At 43.7% G+C, this 25,877-nt stretch overlaps 1 protein-coding gene across 2 annotated transcripts in view; it reads right to left on the reverse strand.

Annotated features, from left to right (window-relative positions):
* NEGR1 (neuronal growth regulator 1) overlaps positions 1-25,877 on the reverse strand; it is a 628,361-nt gene that overhangs the window by 210,712 nt on the left and 391,772 nt on the right. For both annotated transcript variants that reach the window (XM_073544786.1, XM_073544785.1), the window contains exon 4: positions 23,273-23,404. In XM_073544786.1, coding sequence (XP_073400887.1) covers positions 23,273-23,404 — 132 coding nt within the window. The remainder of the gene's footprint in view (positions 1-23,272; positions 23,405-25,877) is intronic.

Here is a 25,877-nt window from a genome sequence, read left to right on the forward strand (position 1 = left end):
CAAAATACAGTAGGCCTCTGCCTACACCCTCCTATTTCCTGGGCTTCAACACAGCCAGTTGTAGTTCGGAAGTGCCGTCCACACGGAAAGAGACACTTGCTCCCGTGTCTCAGTGGGGTTCAGTAACGCCAGCTGTTCCCCTGCTGTGTGGATGGCAGTCTCTCCTGCTGTAAACTCATTCAAAATACAGTAGGCCTCTGCCTACACCCTCCTATTTCCTGGGCTTCAACACAGCCAGTTGTAGTTCGGAAGTGCCGTCCACACGGAAAGAGATACTTGCTCCCGTGTCTCAGTGGGGTTCAGTAACGTCAGCTGATCCCCTGCTGTGTGGATGGCAGTCTCTCCTGCTGTAAACTCATTCAAAATACAGTAGGCCTCTGCCTACACCCTCCTATTTCCTGGGCTTCAACACAGCCAGTTGTAGTTCGGAAGTGCCGTCCACACGGAAAGAGACACTTGCTCCCGTGTCTCAGTGGGGTTCAGTAACGTCAGCTGATCCCCTGCTGTGTGGATGGCAGTCTCTCCTGCTGTAAACTCATTCAAAATACAGTAGGCCTCTGCCTACACCCTCCTATTTCCTGGGCTTCAACACAGCCAGTTGTAGTTCGGAAGTGCCGTCCACACGGAAAGAGATACTTGCTCCCGTGTCTCAGTGGGGTTCAGTAATGTCAGCTGATCCCCTGCTGTGTGGATGGCAGTCTCTCCTGCTGTCACCTCATTCAAAATTCAGTAGGCCTCTGCCTACACCCTCCTATTTCCTGGGCTTCAACACAGCCAGTTGTAGTTCGGAAGTGCCGTCCACACGGAAAGAGACACTTGCTCCCGTGTCTCAGTGGGGTTCAGTAATGTCAGCTGATCCCCTGCTGTGTGGATGGCAAAGTCTCCTGCTGCCTACACAGTCGTACCACTACTGATTTTTAACCGTGCTCCAATTAGGCCTGTGGCTCCACTGTCTCTCGTATTTCCCCTGTCCTCCAACCCCGCCAGTTACAGCTCCGAAGTGGCGTCTGCACAATCCACACTTGTTCCTGTGTTACAGGTGTTCAGTCCGGTCAGTTAATCCCCTGATGTGTGTCCGGCAATGTCGCCTGCTCTGTCCACATTCCCATTATGGGAATGTGGACAGAGCAGGCGACATTGCCGGACACACATCAGGGGATTAACTGACCGGACTGAACACCTGTAACACAGGAACAAGTGTGGATTGTGCAGACGCCACTTCGGAGCTGTAACTGGCGGGGTTGGAGGACAGGGGAAATACGAAAATCAGTGAAGCCACAGGCCTAAGTGGAGCTTGGTTCAAATTAGTAGTCTACAACCGATCTTAAAATTTCTTCAATGCAGCCTAAGCCTGCTCCGTGCTTGTCCCTGGGCTTCAACACAGCCAGTTGTTGCTCGGAAGTGCCGTCTTCACAGAGTAAAACACTAGCTCCTGTGTTTGTGGGGTTCAGTAACGTCAGCTGTTCCCCTGCTGTTTTGATGGCAATCTGTCCTGCTGCCTCCCAATTGACAGCACATCAGGCCTCAGCCTGCTAAGTGCTTGTCCTGGGCTCCAACATCGCCAGTTGCTGCTCATAACTGACTTTGGCACGGGTACTCCCTCCTGCCCAGCTTGGTTCCAGCCCTGCCTGCTGTTTCCGGGAAGTGTCAATGTCAGTTTGCCACCCCAAGTTGCCATGTCGTGTTGCGGTTGGGTTAGCCGAGGCTAGGGTGCCAGCAGTTTAGGTGCTTCCTATGTGGACTGCGGGTTCTGGTAAGAAAGGTTTGTTCCATAGTGCCAGTAGGACAAGCACCCCCTGTAGGACTGTGTGATTCGGTAACTGCGGCCAGCTTGCGGCATGCCAACTTTGCTTTTCAGGGGTAACTTCTGATACCCCTCCGGGTTCCAGCACCGTCAGCTGGTTCTCGTCAGAGCCTTTGGCCTAGGTGCCTCCATCTCGGTATCCGAGTTCCGGCAACGTCTGCTGGTCCTTGGTAGTGCTTTGTAGCACAGGTACCTCCTGCTTAGTAACCGGGTTCCAGCACCGTCAGCTGGTCCTCGGTAGTGCCATTGGCTCTTGTTCCTTCTGCTGCCCCTCCGGGTGCCAGTACCGTCAGCTGGTTCAAGAGGACAAAGAACAGGAAGACAACCACCAAGATGCAGAACAACAAGAGAGAGAAGACAAAGAAGCATAAAAAAAACAAAGCAGAAGAACATTAAGCATAAGACTAATACTCTGAGCAAATGATATTATCTTATTTATAAGCAGAAGAAGACTAAGCAGTGTATGGGGGTGAGTCCGTTCCTCCTCGTGGTGCCCCTGGAAAAGGCCTGCTTCTGCAGGCCAAACTGAACGCGGACAAATCCTGTTGTAAATCTTTTGTGACAGGCAGAACGGAAGGTGTAAACTTCTAACTTTTCTAGATAACAACTACAGGAATGCCTGACACAAACAAGAATATGATGAAGAAGAATAGGAAGAAGATGAAGAAGCTGAATATGTAGAATAATAATTGTTGAATAAGAAGAATATGAAGAATGTAAGAAAAGGAAGAAGAAGAAGAAGAAGAAGAAGAAGAAGAAGAATGTAAAAAAAGGAAGTAGAAGAAGAAGAAGAAGAATGTAAAAAAAGGAATAAGAAGAAGAATGTAAAAAAAGGAAGTAGAAGAAGAAGAAGAAGAATGTAAAAAAAGGAAGTAGAAGAAGAAGAAGAAGAATGTAAAAAAAGGAAGTAGAAGAAGAAGAAGAAGAATGTAAAAAAAGGAAGTAGAAGAAGAAGAAGAAGAATGTAAAAAAAGGAAGTAGAAGAAGAAGAAGAAGAATGTAAAAAAAGGAATAAGAAGAAGAATGTAAAAAAAGGAAGTAGAAGAAGAAGAAGAAGAATGTAAAAAAAGGAAGTAGAAGAAGAAGAAGAATGTAAAAAAAGGAAGTAGAAGAAGAAGAAGAAGAATGTAAAAAAAGGAAGTAGAAGAAGAAGAAGAAGAATGTAAAAAAAGGAATAAGAAGAAGAATGTAAAAAAAGGAAGTAGAAGAAGAAGAAGAAGAATGTAAAAAAAGGAAGTAGAAGAAGAAGAAGAAGAATGTAAAAAAAGGAAGTAGAAGAAGAAGAAGAAGAATGTAAAAAAAGGAAGTAGAAGAAGAAGACATACATGTCTGGCAAAATATAAATGAGGCTAACATAGTCAATATCTTTGTAACTCCTAACATCTTTAAAAAAAAAAGTTTAATTCCTGCTATTCCATTTGATTGGGCTAAACCTCTATGGCTTTAATGTCTCCTCCACCTCCCACAATACATTCTACATTATTCTTAGTTGTTTTTCTTCATGTAGAATTAACCTACAAGGAAAGAAAGGGTTTTTTTTAATTCCGATATTTTGGCCCCATTGACTTGCATTGGTTCCCGGTATCGGAATCGGCGATACCGATACTTTTTTTAAAGATCGGCCGATCCATTCCGATCCGATATTTTCAAGTATCGGCTGGTATCGCTCAACTCTAATCCTGACAGAAAAAAGGACCCGTCTGTCAACCCAAAATGTGGATGATCTAACCTTCATTAAAATGAACCACGCATGGGTTTCCAAGGATTTTGTCCCACCTTCCCCTGATGACACATAGGGTGACAGAAAAATGGCTTGCTTTGGTCCACCTCTTCCTGGGACTTGACCTATTTCGCCTTTTGCATCAACTGAATGTCCAACATCAACATATGCCACTTTCTAAAACTCCCTAACTGTGCTGCCTCCCCCCCATGGCCGGGGTCACCACCTAGCGCACGACACCGTGCGAGTGCCGTTGCCCTGGACAGGTGGGTAGGCCGACTCTTGGGCGCGGGCACTGGCACAGGGTCCCTCATAGTGCAATCAAGTGTCTCTGACGGTGGTGGTGCACACCCGCCGTCAGACACACCGCTGTACTATGAGGGGCCCAGTGCCAGTACCGACGCCCACGAGTGGGCCCCCCTTGCTTGGGCAGGGCCCCAGCATTTGCAATCTTTACCTCTCCCTGCTCCTCCGCTGTGTAATCTGGGCCGTCAAATCCATACTGTGCCTGACACCGTCTGAGCCTGCCTCCTGAGACATATATTTTGAATGTGTACGCTATCCATACATGTTATCCGGGGATACGGTACCCTTTCTAACCTTTGTGCAATCACGTGCAATCCATACTGGGCCTAACACCGTCTGAGCCTGCCTCCTGAGACATATATTTTGAATGTGTACGCTATCCATACATGTTATCCGGGGATACGGTACCCTTTCTAACCTTTGTGCAATCACGTGCAATCCATACTGGGCCTAACACCGTCTGAGCCTGCCTCCTGAGACATATATTTTGAATGTGTACGCTATCCATACATGTTATCCATGGATACGGTACCCTTTCTAACCTTTGTGCAATCACGTGCAATCCATACTGGGCCTGACACCGTCTGAGCCTGCCTCCTGAGACATATATTTTGAATGTGTACGCTATCCATACATGTTATCCAGGGATACGGTACCCTTTCTAACCTTTGTGCAATCACGTGCAATCCATACTGGGCGTGAGAACGGCTGGCGAGCTGTTAAGCAAGCTACAGCACCTGTCTAGACAAGTACAGGGATTCCCTAGCGAGGAGACTTATTTGATTGTTTTCAATGTTGGGACAGCAATTTTTGGGGAGCACTATACTCTGGAGAATGATAGATGGGGCCCACCATACACTGGAACATTCCAAAGGTGGACATCAGACACTGGAGCAGCATTTACAGGGCCCATTATACACTAGAGCATTAGAAATGGGGCCCATTATGTTTGGAGCATTATTTGGGCCCATAAGACAGTGGAGCTTCATCCATGGGGACCAACATATACTGTAGCATTATGTGGAGCTCATCATATACTGTTTCAAACATTATATGGGACCAATGATTCTGTATGGAGAAATAGATGGGCCTTGTCATGAGATGTAAAAAGTGAGGTATTTTTCATTGTACTATACCGCTATTTATCTGCCGTATCGGAGCATGATGAGTTGTGGTATGTGTTAAAGGGGCGCTCTTTCGCCCAGGGCACATGAAAACCTGCAGCCAGCCCTCCCCCCCCACAACTTTAGCCAAATAACCCCCATTTTTCAGTGCGTAACTTATATTATGAAGTTAATTAAGGTTGACAAGCTTAAGTAAGAAGAATTGATGCTTTTGGCATTCAAATGGGCACTGTAGGTGTGTTTCCTGTCCTCCTCTCACTGCCGACTTTTATTCCCCATTGACTTACATTGGGTTTCGTGTTTCGGGACGACCCCGACTTTTCCCTATAATCGGACGATCTTGCTCGACCCGACTTTTGGAAAAGTCGGGTTTCACGAAACGAAACGCGACCCTAAAAAAACAAAAGTCGCTCAACTCTAGTTATCAGTCATTGTACAGGAGGAGGAGGAGGTGAGCTGTGACACCACCTATAGTGAAGGGTGGATCCTGTGTTATCTACTGTATATAGAAGTGTCATCAGTCATTGTACAGGAGGAGGAGGTGAGCTGTGACATCACCTATTATGAATGGTGGATCCTGTGTTATCTACTGTATATAGAGGTATTGTCACTTATTGTACATGAGGAGGAGGAGGAGGTGAGCTGAGACATCACCTATTGAGAATGGTGGATCCTGTGTTATTTATATACAATTTTTACTCTTTATTGTAATCCTGTCAATAATGATAGTGAAATTACTGCTGAGAAGTGATCTCTACAGAAAATGATGTATAAGCCTAAAAGCTTTTTGGCCGGAGTGAATTTTGTAAGATTTTAGGATTTTTTTTTTAATATTAATAATGACATGAAAAATGTTAAAAACAATGACCAAAATGTTTATAAAAACAGTTAACATAAACACCTAATTAAAAAAATCTTTCTTTATGCTTTAACCCAAATGAAGAACATCACGTGTGTAGTACATGACCATTATAGAGGAAACAACCTGCGGAAAAAGTAAAAAAAGAGCTGGTCATGGTCCCTTATTGAATATCCTAAAGATATGCCAAGGATGTTGCAGCTAAGAGAACTCTTTACCGGAGAATAAGATGACTCTCGGCCCCATCAGACTTTTCCTCATTTTCACCAATATTTTACTAACTGATCAATTACATAAAATAACCAATGATATAATCACACGATGGCTTTAACAACGTAAATACATTGGTTCTTCTTGACACCGGTTACTACAGACAGTAAACGAGGCGACAGATGGAAGGACTTCAAGCTCAGACTACGCACTTTGTTTATTTGTAGTCTGTAACCATGGAGACACAAAACAGTTACAGGTTTCTAAAATTCCACTCAACATCAACAACACATTTTTTTATGGGTAGGAACAATAATGAGATTGTTACAAAAACTGATTCTATCCTTCAAGGACAAAATTAAGAGCTACTGTGCTAAACAATAAAATGTTACATGGTAATGATGTCCAATGGTGACAGAACGGGCGGTGAAATTCTACTCACGGTGGAAAGACCCTTGAGGGAAATGAGAACAGATATGGAAACATTGGTGGCGCAAAGGCAGAATAATACACTATATCATGATAATGCAGTGGATGACATATAGATCCATGATGTTATGTGAAGTCGCTGACGGGTGTTTGGCCAAAAAGTGTCACTAGGACCAAGCAAAGGTTCCCACGTCCTCCTGATCATGTGATGGCAATGTATCTGCCAGAATGTGCAGCCCGTGGACTCGTGGCCACCGACGGCGGCTCTCCCTCAGCCCTACACTGTGCGGGTCCTAGTTTTTTCAGTTTTAGCTCTAGGAAGATTTTGAGAAACCAGAAAGCAGCAACATGAATCAAATTCATAACTATTGCCAGAAGGCAGAAGAATATACATTCAGGCAGAAGACAAAAAAAATAGAAGTAGAAGCTCCAGCCGCCTCCACGCAAACACTAAGAACCTGGCCATAAATCAGCCTTTTAATAACACACATTCCTCCTCACAGCCAACATTGTGACAAACGTTCTGAGCAGAATCCATCATCTTCCTGTTGTATCTGTCCTCTCCCAGCCGGTTGGAAGTCTATTGCATTTTTTATTATCCTAGAGCAGATTGTGATCCTGATTTTATGTCAGGCATATATATGCGGGACATAGCCGGCCCACGGGCTCAACCACGGGACTAATGCACTGCTAGGACACTGCAGAATTGAGCGTTGGCTGAAGACCCCCCAATGTCCTCTATAGCCCCTCAGATCCTTAAAATTGACTTTTATCCATTTTGCACTGAAATATTGAGATGAAAAGTTGCTTTAGCATAAAGTGAAACTTTAATTAATCAGATAATACAGATAATGGCCGACGTCTCGGCTGTGGCGGGCGGAGGTCAGCGCGTCCGATGAGGATGTACAGCGCCGGACCAGACAGGATGTCCTTTTCATCTCATTGTTTCAGTGTGAAACTCTTCTATAAATGTTACTGACCGACACCATTCTTCTTGGCACGAAGTTCTCCTCAACTAAGTGAAAAATTGGAGATTGCAAGTTCACCAATCACTCACCAAGTCCAGCCAATAACTTGGATCCCAAGTGACCAGACTGAAGCTGTTTTGGCGGCACCGAACCACAAGACCTACAGACGTGATATCAGGAAGGCAAGATGCTGAAGTCCTGTGACCATCGGGCAGGGTGTCAATGGGGTCAACAATGATAAGAACAATTAGTCGGAAAGTTTGGTTTAAGAGAAATCGGGAAGCATAGAGTCAAAAAGGGACCTTCTGAAACAGGACAACCCCTTTAAGGACAAGAAAAGTGTAAGTTCCACCGCTTGCAGCACTTTCCATGTGCCGCGCCCCATCTAATCCTCCTGGTCCGACATGATAAAAAATGAGCTATAAACCACTTTCTTTCTCAACCTAAACCTAAAGTGAAATTGTCACCAGGTTTCCCCCATATGACGTACAGCCACCAACTTTCAGCCGTCATATACATCATTCTATATCTGCCCCGATCTGGCCAGCAACAAAACAAAAACACCTTTTATTACACTCACCCGCGGGGCGGTCCAGTCCCAGGGGTGTCACCGGTCTTGGTCCGGTGCCTGCTTTTTTCTTTTGATGCCGTCCTCCTTCTGTGCTTCGTCCCTACATCACCCATACAGTCTCCCCGGCATCGCGCTCCTGCGCAGGCGTACTCCTCTGCCCTTTTTAGGGTAAAGCAAAGTACTGCAGTGCACAGGTGTCAGGAAAGGTCAAAGATCCCCAGCGCATGCGCATTGCAGTACTTTACTCTGTCCTAGTCAACGCAGAGAAGTACACCTGCGTAGGAACACCGGGTAGATTGTGTGGATGGCGTAGGGACGAAGCACAGAAGGAGGACTGCATCACAAAAAGAAGAGAGGTGCCTGAACAGAAGCAGCGACGACCCTCAGAATGGACCACTCGGGGGCAGATATACAGATTATAGAATACTGTGTACGAGGGCTGAAAGATGGTGGCCGCATCTCATATGGCGCAAGCGATACAAATTCAATTAATTATAGCAACATTGTAGCAAAAAGCCCTTCACATCCCAACCACCAGGTGACCACATAGAGCATAAACTGCTCCCAACAGACTATTGTGACATTCTAACTTTTTTTCATAGACGTTAATGACGAACTGCTCATCTCGGGAACGTCGAGCCAAGAGCCAAGGTAAAGTAAGGACACATCTGTATGAGGGTGCGAAGACAGCACCCTTCCTCCTCAATGTATCTATGATTATACTGTATGATTGCTCCTATTTATACGTCCACAGCAAGCGCAATAAATCCTTCACAATTCAACCCGGTCGCCATAATCTGAAAACGAGCGACTAAATCACCAGACACCACTGAGACTCGGTGCTTCTTGCCATGGTGGATGGTGATTACATTAACTGTAAACTTATTATTCTAAAGGCAGACCTTACATCCGAAATATTCAATAAGCGACATGACGGATGGATTAAAAATGCTGCATGTTGTCGGAGATGTAAGTAGATGGGACCGTTTGATCCCCGTGGAATCTGGGAATGTAGAAAATGTCAGAACCAGCCGACCTTTCCCTCGAATGCATTAAGGATTCTAGGAGTCGGTGAGATAACTTAACATCAATCATCCGAACAGACTCGACTTTTTGTTGGGGGAATAGTTTCTCTTTAAAAAGGATTACACCGCTCGGCCCGGGGATTTTACTATTTTTTTTGTTGAAAATGGTAATTTCTTTAAGAAATGTTCTCTTTGAAAGAAGCAATATCAACTCATTTTCATCCTGCGGAAGCTTCTTGGCTCCTTCTGGAAAGTCGTCTTGTCTATTTTTGGACGTTCTACTTGAAGAACATCTAAAAGTAGACGCCAAAGATATAAATACACGAGTATACAACATACAGTGATATAAAAAGTGTTTGCTCCGTCGCAGCCTGTTAAGATTCCCACCGTGGATCTGCAATCAGCTTTGCTAAATCGAGGTGTCGAGACTAAGGCTCGGCGCACATGGCTTGGATTTCACATGGATTTTTCTGCACTGAAATTTAAGTGAAATCCAACAATCAGCTGCGTTCAATGTATATGAAGGGGGGGGGGGTCAGCAAGCCATTTAGATCCAATGCAAAATTTACGTAACTAGTGAGAAAAGTAACATTCTAATTATTCCCATAGATTCCTCAAAAGTAACAAAAAAAATAGAGAAGGAATTTTCCTAACATGAATAGTCACCCTACACTGGAGGTCGAGGTACCAAATGAAGGGTGCCAGAAGATTAAAATATAAGAAACATGTAAAAACACAAGAAGATTTGGCTGTATCCAGTCTCCTTCAGGTGTCAGACACCCGAAGAAGTAAACACAATGCATTTCGTCTGAATTCAAGATTCTTCAGGTGCCCATCATTTCCTACAGTCAAACATGTTGGTGGCTTTGTGATGTTCTGGAGTTGCCTTTATTCCAGGACACACTGCCATTATTTCAGGTAGACCATTGATTTCTCAGAGGTCACAATTAAAGAACCGGTCATCAGAATATGACGCACAAGTGGGACAGGAAGTTAGACGAGGATCGTCCTTAAGGCCAAGCAAGGCAAGAAGATACCAAAGAAATCGGGGTCAATATGTGCTTAATGTCTGATACTTGGTAACAACCAGAGGGATGGTCCAACAAAGTCAATTTGGAAAAGGAATAACAGCGCATGACGTTACCTACAGATACCTATGTGGCTGGCGGTCTCAGGGCTGAGGGTTTCCTTTTGGTTTTATCTGATCCTCACTCATATTTCTTGATCTTTCTGCACTTTTTTTTACCACCTTGATTATTTCAGGTTGTACAATCCATCACAACCAAAGCTGCAGCTTTATGGCAGAGCAAATATTATGCCACTAATTACTATCCATAGGAATATTACGGCACCCGCTGACAGTGAGAAGCTTGTCTGTATCTTATTAAACGGTATCTTGACATCCCATCAGGGCCTTTCACACTGTAAACCATGGAACGTAATAAAGGGAAAGAGCAGAAGGTTGAGCTCTTAACAGGTTCCCATTGCAGCCTTCATAGGTAACGTTAGATATCTCATTATTACCAATGGAGATCCATACGTGACAGCAAAGTCTAAGATCATTCTAGTTCTCCTCTGTGACACAGCTGCATTTTGAAAGTAACAATCCAGAAAGAAACTGACACAATGTATCTGTACATAGAATGCAGAATACAAGCAGGACACAAGCATGGTCTCCTAGAAAGAGTCTCCACCCTCAGCCCCTGCTCTGGGCATTACCCAGCTTCACAGGTTCCCTGGAATATTTCTTTAGAGGAACCAATTTTTGCTCAAGAAGTGATAATGAGTCCATGTATTAAATCTTGTAAAGTCAAACTTCAGAAATCAGTTTTCTAATAAATTATACGCTATGTTTAAATCCCTACTGGGGAGTCATCTGGGTTGTGCCCGGATCAGTGAGAGTCACGCCGTCCGCCCTCCACCCGCACCTCCCTGCTTGATTGACATCTCATTGTCACTGAATGCCACCAGCATCAGCTATGAAAACTTGTGTTTCGACCTTTGACGCACGCATTTCAGCGCTCACTATGGATGAACGAGTAGATTCGAGATACAATTAATTTTATAAAACATTTGGATTCTCCTGAGCTCAATATTCTTGTGATTCACTTTGAACAAACTTATCACAATTGGCGGCAGTTCAGCTGTCATTTTGCTGATATGTAAAGGGCCATGAAAAAGGGTTAAAAAAAAAAATTTAACCAAAAAAAAAAACCTATCCCCTCACCTGTCCCAACACTGCAATTCCCCTTCTGGGCTCTTCTTTTATTTGGCAAACGTCTTTGCTCTGTGGGGTTGGTGGCGCTGAGCAGGCCTCTCTGACATCACGACGCGCGGACTTCATCTTGGTCGATGTGCATCATGATGCTATAGGTTGATTTTTTGCTGCGTTGTTTCTGCAGCCAAAACCTGCTCTCTTGGCAGCAAAAAAGCTGCTTAGGCCTGTTTCACACATCCGTTTTTGGTCATCAGTCAAAATCCGCCAATTTTATTAAAAAAAACGGATCCGCCAAAAAAGGGGCGGATCCGTTTTTTCCCCCATTGATTCGCAATAGTGGCGGATTTTGACTGATGGGCGTCCGGTGGGTCTGTTATTTGACGGATCCGTGAGAATTTTAGCGGCTCCTGGGCGGACCGTGCAACTTTTTTTTGGTTGACGGTCCGCTATTTTTAAGTATGCTGTTCCGGGAGCCGCTAAAGTGTTCTCTCTCTCTCTCTTTTTTTCCGGGCACAGGTACCTTTAAAATTCAACCTTCGCCGGATCCATAAATACAATGGTCCGGTGCCACACGTTGCTGTCAATCCGCCGACGGATCCGTTTTCCGCCATTTTCGTGGATTACAACTGATCTGAAAAACGGATGTGTGAAACAGGCCTTACAAATAACAGGTTTTGTTGCATTTTTGCTACTTTTTTTGTTTTGGTATTTGAGTCATTTGTCTATACTTCATGTTTAATAAAGTTAGTTTCATTCACCAAGAAAGTAGCGTACTTTTCAGCGTTTTTTCATTGCTTCCTATAGTGAAAAAAACACCGCAAAAAAAGCTGAAAGAATTGACCTGCTACAGTTTACAAAAAAACAAATGTGTGCAAGAGATTTCTGAAATCTTGTAGCTTTTGCTGGTACTGTAAAAAACAGCTTTTAATTTGCATAAAAAAATGCATAAAAAAGCTGCAAAAACGCAACGTGTGAACATAGCCTTAATGTACGTCATTAAATTAGAGGCTGATTTGGTGCCGCAAGCGCCGGAGCAGAGTCAACAGTCTGGATTTCTTGCTCCGAAAGAAAGAAGAGGCCAAACGGAGCTTTCTAGAGGACCAGACAGGAGAAGGGGAGGCTGGAGCGGTGGGATAGGTGGCCATCGAAGAGCATTTTGCTTTTTTTCACCCCACGGTTGTTCAGCTCTCGGGTCTGGAAAGATCGGGCGAAGGCGATTCACATTGAAGAACTTGGATGCAAATCAAATTTCCAGTCCAAATTTGAGCAAATCTGAAAATTTGTATTTTGTGAGAGTCTCTCTTCAGAAGAGCTCACACCCTGAAGAAACAGTAATGCACCTTACTGTCCGGTAGGATCGTTAATGGCGCATGCGCGAGATTTGGTGGGAGCTTCTGGAGAAAGGGAGATGCTGTCCAAGCCAGTAGGAGCGCGGTTGAGGCCTGCACTGACTGACTCTTCTTGATCCGGACTCATCCCAGACGATTCTGCATCGGACATGTACAAATAGGGCACTATAGTGACATAGCGGTATAGTCAGATGTAGTCCGAGTGTTATCGCTTCATGTAATGAGACATGGAGGTCGTCTAGGAGTAAAAAAAAAGAAATAGGCCCCCTTAAGGCAGATTTTATATCCTGCCCATCGGATGTCAGAACTTGTAATGTGCCTGTGATTTGCTGTCGCTTTCGCTTGTTACGCCGTCATTTTTCATAGTAACATAATCTGCACTCTTATTATTTTAGGGCCGTTATTGGGGATCACTAAGCAGATTAAAAAAAAAAAATCCTGGTAAATTTATGGCCGCTCTCTGTCGCAGGTGAAAAGTGTATGCTAATAGAAGCTGATGGTTGCGAAGGAGAAAAAGCTCCCACGGTCCTGACACTCCGTCTGACTAAATAGAAGCGGGAGATTTATTAGCCGCTACCAAACAGTGTGTGACTGGAACACTTTCCAACAGCTGCACCCATGGATCACTTTTATTGCCCTACAATTTCTACCGATGACAGCCACAAGTAAATATTTTGGTTGGCATCTGTAGAATGGATTTGGTAATGGGCAACATTCATAAATGACTCCGCACTTTCTTTTTTGCTACTTTCAGAAGACTCCTTTTTTTATTGCTCTCGTCTTTGTGTTTTTGCTTCTTGCTGCTCCCTGGGTTGATGGGAGTTGTGTGAGTAACGCTGATCCGTCTCCTGCTCGATCACAGGCTATAAAGAGAGGATTGACGGACGTGTCTGTGTAGGACAAACCACCAGTCTTCCCATCACGATATATGAAAGGTGGGAAGAGAGTGATTGTAGCATTAGCAGGGTCTTACGAGATCTCTGCTACTCTATCAAGAAGTTGTAACACCTTGGAAGAAAAAGAAGAAAAAGTCAGTGTGAAAAAAACAAATTTGCAACAATACTAACGGATACAAATTTCAATTGTTGTGAAAGCTTGATTTTTCTCTTTACACAAATTATACTGCAAGTGCACTGGGAGAATAACTGTGCACTTGCAGTCCATTTCTCCTTTTTGTGTTTTCCCTACACCCTCCATTGCTTGACTGACACTGGAGACAAAGGTGACATCATCTCTGCCCCAAAATCTTGCGCATGTGCCGCTCTTCTTTAGGCTGAAGTGGCGTATGAAGAGCGATGCATGTGCAAGATTTCATCATGGATCCAGATTCAAGAAGCATTGTATGGTTGGAATTGTGGCACACTGACATATACAGCACTCTTGCTGTTGAACACAAAAAAGAAGCGGATGGGTTTTCTTGAAGCAACAGGGCAAGAGGGAGCAAAATTTCGTCAACAGTAACAGAATCAACTGGGGATCCATGGGTTGGTGGGTCCACCATGGCATGATTTTGTGGGCCACCCTCCGTCTATGAGGAACGTGCACATGCCCACTTTTAGTAGCATTGTGTTCTTTGGTGATATCATTGTACACACAGGACAAACAATCAGGATATATCATCAGTAAGATCTAACGAGGTGTATCTGAATGAGCCTATAAGTGAAAAATGATGGACTCCAAAGTCACTTCCAGAGGACATAGTCTTCTGCTAGACCTGGTGCATTAATGGCCCAATATCTGTGGAAGAGTCCTGGAGGGCCATCTGGAAATCCCCTGGAGATACAGACTCTCGCAGAGGGCAAAATCTAACACTATCTTTACATGTTGGTATTAAAGCCAACACAAATTTTGGCAGTCCGAGGCCGACACTTGGACTTCCATCATGGTTTCTACAGCGGATCCGCCCATGGAGACATCGTTGCTGTTGAGCGCCATTTGCGCAGATTTTTTTTCTCCGATGTGGATAAATAGTAGAACAGAAAATATCTATAAAGTGAATTGGATTTACGGAATCCACAATTACCTACACGGGATGTGAACGTCTTTGCGTTTTGAGTGGATTTCGGCGTAAAGATTTGTAACATAAGCCCTTTACATTTTTAAAGAACTTACAGGATAGACGGGATTGTTCTGGTCACTTGATATTTTTTGCTGATGGCCGAATGGACAATCTAAAAGAATAGTAACGCGAGTCGTAAAAGAAGTCTCGCTACTTTTGACTTCTTCATTTGCAAATTTTGTGGGTGCAAATTCAGTGATGGCGCAGAGGATTTCCAAATAACGCATTGCCGCTGTCATTATGTAACAAGCGGAGCTGGGACTACAGTATGTGATCACTTACCCACTAATCCAACAACGTGCCCTATCCTTACAGGGATCCCTCCGTATGGATATTACGCAATAAAGAAACCATTTCGGTGTAAAATTTGAGCAACTCTAGAGGTTTCATACTTTGTTTCGCAGAAAAATACCACTATATTACCTTGCATAAAATCATGTTTTTTACACTCCAACCCCAATTCTTTTATTGACTTTAGGGGCAAAAAAACTCAGAAATTGGATGACGCCGTTAAGGGTTCAGAGAGGAAGCCCATCCTTAGCCCCCAGAGCTATAACCACCATGCATTCCTTATTGGACTGCCGGAAGATGGTTTTCCCTTTTGGAGTTCTGTTATGATCACTAAATATAAATTACAGATGTGTCATTCATTTTTTAATTTCTTGTTACCTTTTGAGAAATTTCGAGATTAAAAGCTTTTAAAAAAAACAAAACATGAATTTGAGATACTCTGTCGGGTGATGTTTATGCTATATGTGTCTGTGGCAGAAATTGGGAGTTTTTAATTACATCTGCAGAACAGAGAGGATGGATGTATCTTTTATTCATAGCAGAGGAGAACTTGAATTCTTACTCTCTGGTTAAGGCTCACTCCAGACTTTCACTAGTTTATGTGTCACTCACGCTGGACGGAGCTGTCCAAGGTGCTGGAAGTAAAGGCTCGTGCGCAGCGTTACAGAAGAGCAACGTCTTCTACCCAACGTCTAATTCTTATGCCGCCGCCCTACAAAAGGTAAGATCAATACTTGTTTTCCCTTGTAAAGGCCCATACACATGAATGTTTTGTTACATCCATTTGTCATGAAGTGAAGGGAAAACAAACGGAGATTGAATTAGATATCAGTGATCCGTGATATATGGATGTAGCATGTACGGCGGAAAAACACATTACCGAGCACATTCCTCCCATTAATGTCTTCTTATTTCCCACACAAACAATCTCTTTAATATGAGGTCTGGGATAGCAAAGCTGATTTCGCTATAAGGACGTAGGTTAGCAAATATATGGATGTAAAAAGTAGGTCTAATGTTGCAACTACAATTGTTTATTGTTCCGATGCATCTGTAATTATGAAATCCTGAAAATATCCCGGCGTACACAGCTCGAATGCTGATTTATGCGTCTCTATGGTTACAGACTACAAACAAACCCTGCATGTAGTCAGATCCCACTGTCATGTGTTACTCCCCTTTATCTCCTCTAGAATATGGTTACATGGTTTGCGCCTTTCTGAAACAATCCCTTTAAATATAAAGAGCCCTGTCTTAAAAGCCAATGTCCAACTTGTTTGACCACTTAGTTTGCATCATAAATGATGTTTGGCATACTTGTCAACTCACTCTTAACATTAGTGATAAGAGGAGACTTCCAGACTACTGGAAAAGTTGGCAGATCTCCGTTCATGGTTTAAAAGCATCCAAAACCTGTTGTAAACCAGCATTTCCCGAAGAGATGCTTTGTCACGGAGTGGAGTTATGACATACATTTGTTTTTGTGGCAGTGACAAGCTTGGGGAATGGAGATGAAGGTACATGGTTATCGGTGAACACTTGTGTGTTCCATACACCAATGCGTTTCCGAGATAGTCATCTCTAAAAGTTACCTCTGTACGCCATATTGGATGTGTGCACACAATAAATTATTATTACAAATGATTGAAAAATAATGAATACATTTTAGTGTGAGAGCTCTACCTTATGTAATTAAAGAGGTTGCCTGTGTGAACCCCCAGCAATTAATGTGTGAGTAACCTAGGGAGCAAGTGTTTCATTTCTCTGTAGCTCCCCCTGTGGCAGCTGCTATTAGAAGCAGAAGCGCTGATATCACCACTGGCTGCAGCCATCCAAGCAGAAATACTACCAAATGCCTCCAGTAAGAGTATTGGTGGGGAGGAAGTGAAAGGCGTTATTGAATATATCACTCATCTCAGTCACAATAGGATGATATTACCTCTGACAGTAACATCATCAGTTTGACTCTGTGCAGAACAGTATGACTATTTAAAAAATGACAAAGAGGGATAATTTTTGGACTTTTTTTTTTTTCAATTTTAAAAGATATGAAAAGTGTGTAAGTGTGCTGTGTTATTAAACGGGCTGTTTGTTACCAACAGATTACCATTAGCTTCTATAGGGAAGTCACTTTGACATTACTAAGGCTATATTTGCGATATGCATTGTATACAGTTCTAGGAATCCTCAGTGTTATACAACTCTTTTCAGGGCAAATGGAGTTTCTGTGATTTGTGGTGAATTTATTTCACACAAATTGAATGTTTTGGAAAAATTTGCCGAAACTGAAGAATTCAAATTTCAAAAGACCTGATCATCTCTGACCACCGCAGTGGCACGGCAGGTGCACTGGTAAATGTAAACCATGCCGGCCCTGAACTGCGGGATGGCAAAGGCAGGGAAAACGCGTTTTAGGCTTATCACAGCAATCAACATGCCATTGATGAAGCCATTTTGTAATCGAAAGTAAATGAAGGGCACCGGGTAGAGTGACCAATGCCATACATGTGATGCATATAGTATCTTTTCAGTCCCGCGGTGTAGTATGGCTTTGTTATGTAATTGGGTAGACCAAGGGGCTCCATGGCATTGACGACCAGTAGCTTAAACCCCCTATATGACCGGTATAGATAAATAGATGGGATTGCCATAACTTGAAGGCAATTCTAGAATGCGTCTACTATGAATCCCTGATTGGGTTGGTTCTACAAACATATACTTTTGGGAAGGGAAATCTTGAACAAAGCAGAGGATTTATTTCCTAAGTCTAATCTTGCAGGAGTTCTGCTATTTGCTTTCTGCTGGTGCACTGCACCGGATGATACATTTAATCAATCCCGCTCATCCTGCATTTTCACAACTCATTTCATGTGGCTTAGTCAGCCGTATAACATGTTAACCGTCCTCTTGGCTCGTCATCTGGAAGATGTTTAGTTTGTTGGAGTGGATATACTCTCGCTTCAATTCGTATCCCCAGTACACCTCCCCGCCTGCCGCACCATCTCCTCCACCGAAATGTTTAAGACTTGAGCAACAATCATCCGGGACGCTGTGATTTGCAGCCATAATCTTCTCGGAGATTACGAGAATGTGCATCCAAATCAAATCTTCTGTTCCGTGTCTCGGCAAGTCCTGAGCTGGAGCGTATTTCCTAATGTGTTGGGTGAGGTGAGACAGGTTTTCATGTCTTTAACTAAATTCTTTGCCTGATACAAGGAAGATGCATGGTAAGCGAGGACGGAAGAGAACACCAGAAATCAGATAAAACAAGAGCAAGGGAACATAATATTTCTTAGCTAAGAGAACACTCTGCAAGCAAGTCGCTTTATTGTACTGTGTTGTGTGCAGTAGATGACACAGCGGCAGGGCATGCCACTGATATGGAACCCATGGGCGGCATGCCGGCTTTTGCCATGGTCTCTTCTTTGTAATATACATTAGCAAGAGGGAATAGGGTTCATTTTTTAGCAAAAGACCACAAGTGGTGGGATGTCTCTCCATCAAGGCCACATCTGACAGCTACTGTGAGGAACAGGAACATATGGTAGAAACCAGAACATGCCTCATTTTGTTTTTGCTAAGAACAAACCTATTGGAAGCCCATGCCAAAATATTTAAGGTACCTCAAATTTTAGTTTCTGAACCCAATAAATCAATAAAATGAGCACGAAAGAAGTCGCTTTATAAACTAGGGATTGGTCCAACCTATTCCGTGTATGATCATTAATGCCAACATGGCGTCCAAACCTGTGCTGCGTCATCATTGGTCGGGTGGAGTGATCGCATCTGGAGAAACGCTGATCCGCAAGACATATTTTTACTTGAAATATTTTGGTGCTTAATTTATGTTCCCCGTGACACAAAGGAGCTATTAATTTGTCTCCTTCTTCAATCACCATTATTGCCGGCTGCCGGGAGACTCAACGTCAGAATGTGGACGCTCCTGCGGAAAACACGCCGGTTTCTATAGCAGCATGATGGTTGTGTTACGCTACTTAAACCCAGCGAGCGAGTAATATGCATTTATTACACAAGTGCGCTGGGTTTTGTGCAGCTTTAAGAATAAGCTCCTAAACGAGGGAAGGAACAAAAATCAATGGTGGCGACCAAGGGGGCGTTTAGATGATATTCGTGGTATTTTATGGAAAACTTCGACCTTCACACATGACAATAGGTTGGGTTGTGTCCATACTATACAGATACCTGTCCAAATTCTGATCAGTCAGTTTGGTGACCAATTGGTATAATGGAGCCTTGTCTAAAAGAGAATCTGTCAGCAGATGTCACCCCCCCCCCCAAACTATTTATAAGCGCATGCAGCTCTTTCAAAAACAAGTCCAGCAATACCTTTACATGGCCGGTCCGTTCCTCCATTACAGAGAAATCAGTGTGTATATTGATATGGAAATGATGTTGAAGAGTTATGGTAGATCTGAAGCCTCCGTCACTCCAGCTCTATTCTCACTCAGCACCGCCTCTTCCTACTTCACTGACAGCCTCTATGTAGCTGCTGTGTGATTACAGGAAAAGAAACCAACAGTGAAGCAGGAGGAGGCGGCGTAGGGTGGGAATAGAGCTGGAGTGACAGAGGCTTCAGATCTACCATAGCTCTTCAACCTCATTCACATATCAATTCCAACACTGATTTGTCAGTAACGGAGGAGCAGGCGTGCCATGTAAAGGTACTGATGGACTTGGCTTGGAAGTAGTTGTGAAATCCTGCTGACGTATTTGCTTTAAACATTAATATATTGCATTCTAAACATCTGCCCATTCTTCCACAGACATGTCATTCTTTACCTTTCCTATTGGCTCAGCATAACATGAGGTAAGAACAGCTGAGAAAACTAAAAATACGATTTTGCGATACTCTGCCAGGAGTTGTTCATGTTACGAGTCCATACGTGGCCATCTAGTGGTCGTGGTGTAAAGTTCAGTCAGCTAAGGTTTTGGTAACATGTTGCGATAATGTATAGAATTTGTAGCGTAAGAAATACAAGAAATGCAGTTATTACAGTTTACATACAGTATAGAGGAAGCATGATGACACTCATGGGTTGGCATCACCACAGGCGCTTGGAGGTTCCAGGATAAGGACCATTGTGGAGTAAATTAATGCCCATGCCAATGTTTACCAGGCCAGGAACAATGGAGAGACCCAAGATCTCATGGACCCCGAAATCACGGAGCAGTAGCAGCACTATGTTATACAAAGAGCTTCATGACATTTCATGGAGGCTACAGAGGGTTTGGCGACATCAACCCAACTCCTCCGAACTATAATCAGTCTCTGATCCAAAGGAGCAGATGTTCTCTGCAGTACGAGTGGCCCTAGGGGAAAGCTTCTATTGCCCAATGGACCATCCAACTTTGGTAAGTTTAGTGATGGGACCTAATGCGGATCCTTCATGTCTATTGCCTTCTCGGGTGAGCAGAACTTCCTGGTGGTCACATAACCTCCCCTGCTTTGTATCCATCTCTCTTGGCATCACGTCTACAAGTCAGATAGGTCATGGTCTTCTAGGACCTGCCGTGTAGACGGGACCTGAGCGATGACATGCCACTTCGGGGTGATGCATCACCTGGATCCAATCATGAGTGGATGGAAGAAGAGCGCTGTCCCAACATGGGGCTTGAGAACTTGGATGTGGTGGGTGGAAGTTTATTGGGTGTGTTCAGGACGAGGTCTAAACTAGGAAAGGCTGAAAAAGATTGTCATTTGGAGAGTAAGGGATAATCTACAGTGCCGGAGCAGGAGAGGTCTGGTGAGATGGCAAGAACGGAGTAACGAGGTGGAGAAACATGGGGGGTGGAGAACAAGGCAGACTGGGAACTGTGGTGTCACTTTTATTCCGTGTCGCGTGTAATTGACACTACAGACGCTTCCATCACTGAACGGGGAAAGATACTTGTCTTTTTTTTGGATGCATAATACTAACATACATGCAACGGTCACAATCATTGATGCAAGGTTTACAGAATGTGGAGCTCCACTTTCATAAGATATCGCAATCTTCAGTGCATAAAATGGAGTCTGTTTACCAAGCACATTGTGCCGGGGATTAGTTTATGGAAAGACAAGGTGACACTAAGCGTAAGACGGCAGCGCGGCCTTCAGAAGAAATCCGCTAATTACTCGGGGTGAAAACTAAACTGTTCTTTGAGGGAGAAAAGCAAAACGTACACAAATGATTTTTCCGTAAATCAGCAGCCACCAAAAATGACTAATGCAATATCTGGTGCAATTTATGGGGGTAAAATAAAATGAGATTCCTCTCTCAATAGCAGATGTGCTCAATCAGAACATTTTTATAGGACTGTTAGGACTGTGTGCAACCATAATGGAGAATTCATCTCTCATTTATATAGTCAGAAGATAAAAGTATGAAAATGTATTTTAGGATAGAGGGACAAGAACCTGGCATTAAAGTGCCCATCTTCTACTCTGCAGTGATCCAGAAGTTTGTGTTGGCGTATATGATACAACAGCTACAGGCTTATGCTGGGGAACAGAAATAACATAGTAACATAACCACAAATAGATATGTAGGTTGTGGTTCAAATATGTCAAAAAGAGGATTATCCCAATCCTCTATGAGATGCACATTTGGAGAGAGCAACAACAGCATAGAAAGTATGTTCTTCTTTATTACTACATCACATAATACAAGGACACAGCAACATTTCACCCTTACAAAACAATGGCTTGAAAAAGAGTCCGACCTATCTCATTTGTCAGGTTGAAACGTTGCCGTCTCCCTTTATTATGTGATGTATTAATAAAGAAGGAGATACTTTCTGCTCCCCTTGTCGCTGCTGTCATTCTCTTCTCGGCTGATGAGCAGACATAAATGGAGCTGTTAGTTGTCGGGAGCCTGTACCGTATGACCTCTCGGTCGTATTAGTGTTGGTTCCCTTCCTGCAATCCTCTATGTTGTCATGATGTGAGTTGCTGAATGAGTCTGCTGAAAGCTGAAATCCGCAACAGTTTGATCCTCAACTTGACAAGTAATTTGGATGATAAAACATAGCAAGCTACGTATGTCAGAATACAGAAATAATGGCCCCTCTTTCATCCAGTATGGAAACCTCCCCCTGAAGCCCTCTGTACTGTGAAGGGCTCAACTACTGCATCAAATTATATTAAAATTGGTGATAGATTCTTTACGAAGAGCAATTACAACTTTCATTGTTTCTTCATCCCTTCCTTTCTCTTCTGGGCACCTCGCTGCTCTTACCAATCAGTGGGTTTATGGCAAACTCGCCCACACTCCCCATACATCCTAAAGGCTCCCGGAATAAGTGGAGACCTTCCAGACTCCTGGAAGTATAAGGGATTCTCCCAGACCCCGACATGCTGCACCTGCCTGAAGTATGCTGGGTACCAGCTACTGTATTTCTCTAGTTTTCTTCAATCAGGGATGTGGGGAAGCAGAGAATGGGGATGCGAGAGGTGGGGAACTGACGCAGATGATTGTGTCTCCAAAAAAAGGACTTGACGCGCTAAAAATGGCTAACTGTCTGCATGCTGAAAAAAGGTTTGTCAACTATGGCTCAAGGCTTCCAAACACTTTGCATTCTGTTGACTGAATGATCTATAGATCTATCTCTCGCGACTCCTCCATAAACAATAAAAGGGCTGTACAAGACTGGACATTCCCAGCTTAACCAAAACAGGACCTGTGTAAAAAAAAACCCAAACAATCTATACTTACCTTCTGCTGTGGCGCACTCTTCCCGGAGAGTGACATGACTTGTGCCACGTGGCAGCTGCTGTCAATAAGCGTCTGCTTGTCAGCTGCAGCCTTTACTATTTCATCATAGTAGATGTCCGCCACAACAGAACATTGATAAGCTGCAACTGAAGAGGGACCACCAATGCTGGCATGTCCTCCAGCCACCTTTACTCTAGTGTGTATGGGAGCCCAAAAGGGAGAAACAATCATTTCCTTGGAACAATCTAAATTTTTAGTTCCATTGCAGACAAAACTGAATGGATCAGACCCAGGTGAAACTTTCCATGGTCCATAACAAAAAAAATCTTGATTGTTAGACGGTCATAACAGTTGACTGACCGTCTTTCCTGCACCAATCAGTAAATAGTTCCGCCCAGTGGACTCCTAACCCCAAAATGAGCAACGATTTAAGTGTTACATTATATCTTTTCCTACAAAGCTGTATATCAATCTTCTCCTTTATTTCATGCCGTCCGCAGATTGGACATAAGGTCTTTTCCAATAATATGAAGACTTCATCCAAAGTGGTTTATTTTTAGGCAATAATTGGCAGATTTGGCCAATCTAGACCTCAGACTTATTGCATTATTCATAGCCACTTACAGTTTACAATGATATTCACTTTCTTCACATCTGGAAAGGGCACAGTGTTTTCTGCCAGACACTCGTACTCGCCAGCCTGGTCTCTCGTAATGCCATAAATATCCAAGTACTGCCCGCTTCCAAAAGGCTTCGCTGAAAGGAAAAAGAGACAAAATTAAAAAAAAAAATTAAAAATAAAAGAATTAAAAGCAATCTCATGTGCATTAAATCTGCAGGAGTATTTTAGCCGAGTACTTTAATGCGGCTTTAACACCATCAATAGTAATGAAAGCTTTTAGCACTTTCTTTTTTTCATACAAATTGAGCTATTGGTAATAAAGAAAAAAATATTTAAAGAGTTATTTTATTACAGCGGCAGTGGTGCGGCAGATACGAGCCACATGAGAGCAGAGCGAACACTGAGATGGAATGAGGAATCTAGAAGATTTGGTTTCATCGACATTTTTGCTAATTAATATTATAATATATCTTCATTATGTTCTAAGCTCAGTTTTTCTGATATAGATCTCCAAATCCCTGGTTTTCTTCATGCAGAGATACATGATAAGATCCTGTCTGCAGTCACCACCAGGGGGAGCTCCCTGTATACAGAGATACATGATAAGATCCTGTCTGCAGCCACCAGTAGGTGGAGCTCCCTGTATACAGAGATACATGATAAGATCCTGTATGCAGCCACCACTAGGGGGAGCTCCCTGTATACAGAGATACATGATAAGATCCTGTCTGCAGCCACCAGTAGGTGGAGCTCCCTGTATACAGAGATACATGATAAGATCCTGTCTGCAGTCACCACTAGGGGGAGCTCCCTGTATACAAAGATACATGATAAGATCCTGTCTGCAGCCACCACTAGGGGGATCTCCCTGTATACAGAGATACATGATAAGATCCTGTCTGCAGCCACCACTAGGGGGAGCTCCCTGTATACAGAGATACATGATAAGATCCTGTCTACAGCCACCATTAGGGGAAGCTTCCTGTATACAGAGATACATGATAAGATCCTGTCTGCAGTCACCACTAGGGGAGCTCCCTGTATACAGAGATACATGATAAGATCCTGTCTGCAGCCACCACTAGGGGGAGCTCCCTGTATACAGAGATACATGATAAGATCCTGTCTACAGCCACCATTAGGGGGAGCTCCCTGTATACAGAGATACATGATAAGATCCTGTCTGCAGTCACCACTAGGGGGGGGTTGTTGTGAATTCACTTTCTGGCCTACCTCTGGTTACTAGTGAAGGTAGTGGAGCTGGTTGTATTGACAGAGGGGTCACGAGTATTCTCTTTCCGGGCTTCCTCTGGTGGTTACAGGAGGTAATGGAGCTGATCTAATTAACAGAGGCCTGCCACCTGATAATGAGGAGGACGATTGGACATCTGGAGTTTCTGATTGGATTTAAGACAGCCGACTCCCTCTATCCCTGCTGGTGATTTTTTCCCGCCTCCTGAGGTCTTAGTTTCCAGCTCAGTCCCTGCATGCTCAAGCTAAGTGTTCTTTTGCTATTGTTCACATTTGATTTGGTTTTGTCTATTCAGTTTTGTGTGGTCAGCCAGCTCCGGCTGGGGCTGTGCTGAATTTACATCCTTATGTTACTGCTTGTGCCAGTTTGTTTTTGTCCCTTATTAGATTGGCCTCTCTTTGCTTTGCTTTCAGAATATACCAGAGTACTGATATAGTGGGCGAAGTCGAGTGACTTCAGTATTTTTCTATCAGACGTGTTGGACATTTTTTGCAGGGTTATTTGCATGATTGCAGACAGTGTCTTTCCTTTCCTGTCCTGTCTAGTTAGTTTGGGCCCCATCGTTCGCTCAGCCTATTTTCCTACCTGTGTTTGTGTTTTCATCTTGTCTCACCGACAATATGTTTGGGGGCTATCTATTCCTTTGGGTCTGCTCTGGGGCAGTTTAGATTTCCCCTTTCTTGCTTTAGGCTTATTTAGTTCTCCGGCTGTGTCGAGGTATCTAGAATCATCGTAGGTATGCTCCACGGCTACTGCTAGTTGTGTGGATAGGATCAGGAGTCTGCAATCCGCTTAGTTACCAACCTCTCTGGTTTTCTGTGGCTTAGCTTGGTCTTGCTTTCCTCCTCGGTGACCCAATCATAACAGGGAGCTCCCTGTATACAGAGATACATGATGAGATTCTGTCTGCAGCCACCACTAGGGGGTGCTCCCTGTATACAGAGATACATGAGAAGATCCTGTCTGCAGCCACCACTAGGGGGAGCTCCCCGTATACAGAGATACATAATAAGATCCTGTCTGCAGTCACCACTAGGGGGAGCTCCCTGTATACAGAGATACATGATAAGATCCCGTCTGCAGCCACCACTAGGGGGAGCTCCTGTATACAGAGATACATGATAAGATCCTGACTGCAGTCATCACCAGGGGGAGTTCCCCGTATACAGAGATACATGATAAGATCCTGTCTGCAGCCACCACTAGGGAGAGCTCCTGTATACAGAGATACATGATAAGATCCTGACTGCAGTCATCACCAGGGGGAGTTCCCCGTATACAGAGATACATGATAAGATCCTGTCTGCAGTCACCACTAGGGGGAGCTCCCTGTATACAGAGATACATGATAAGAT

The sequence above is a fragment of the Dendrobates tinctorius genome, unplaced genomic scaffold (assembly GCF_039654945.1).
Source record: "Dendrobates tinctorius isolate UK_male_01 unplaced genomic scaffold, ASM3965494v1 ptg000138l, whole genome shotgun sequence".
NCBI classification, from domain to species: domain Eukaryota; kingdom Metazoa; phylum Chordata; class Amphibia; order Anura; family Dendrobatidae; genus Dendrobates; species Dendrobates tinctorius.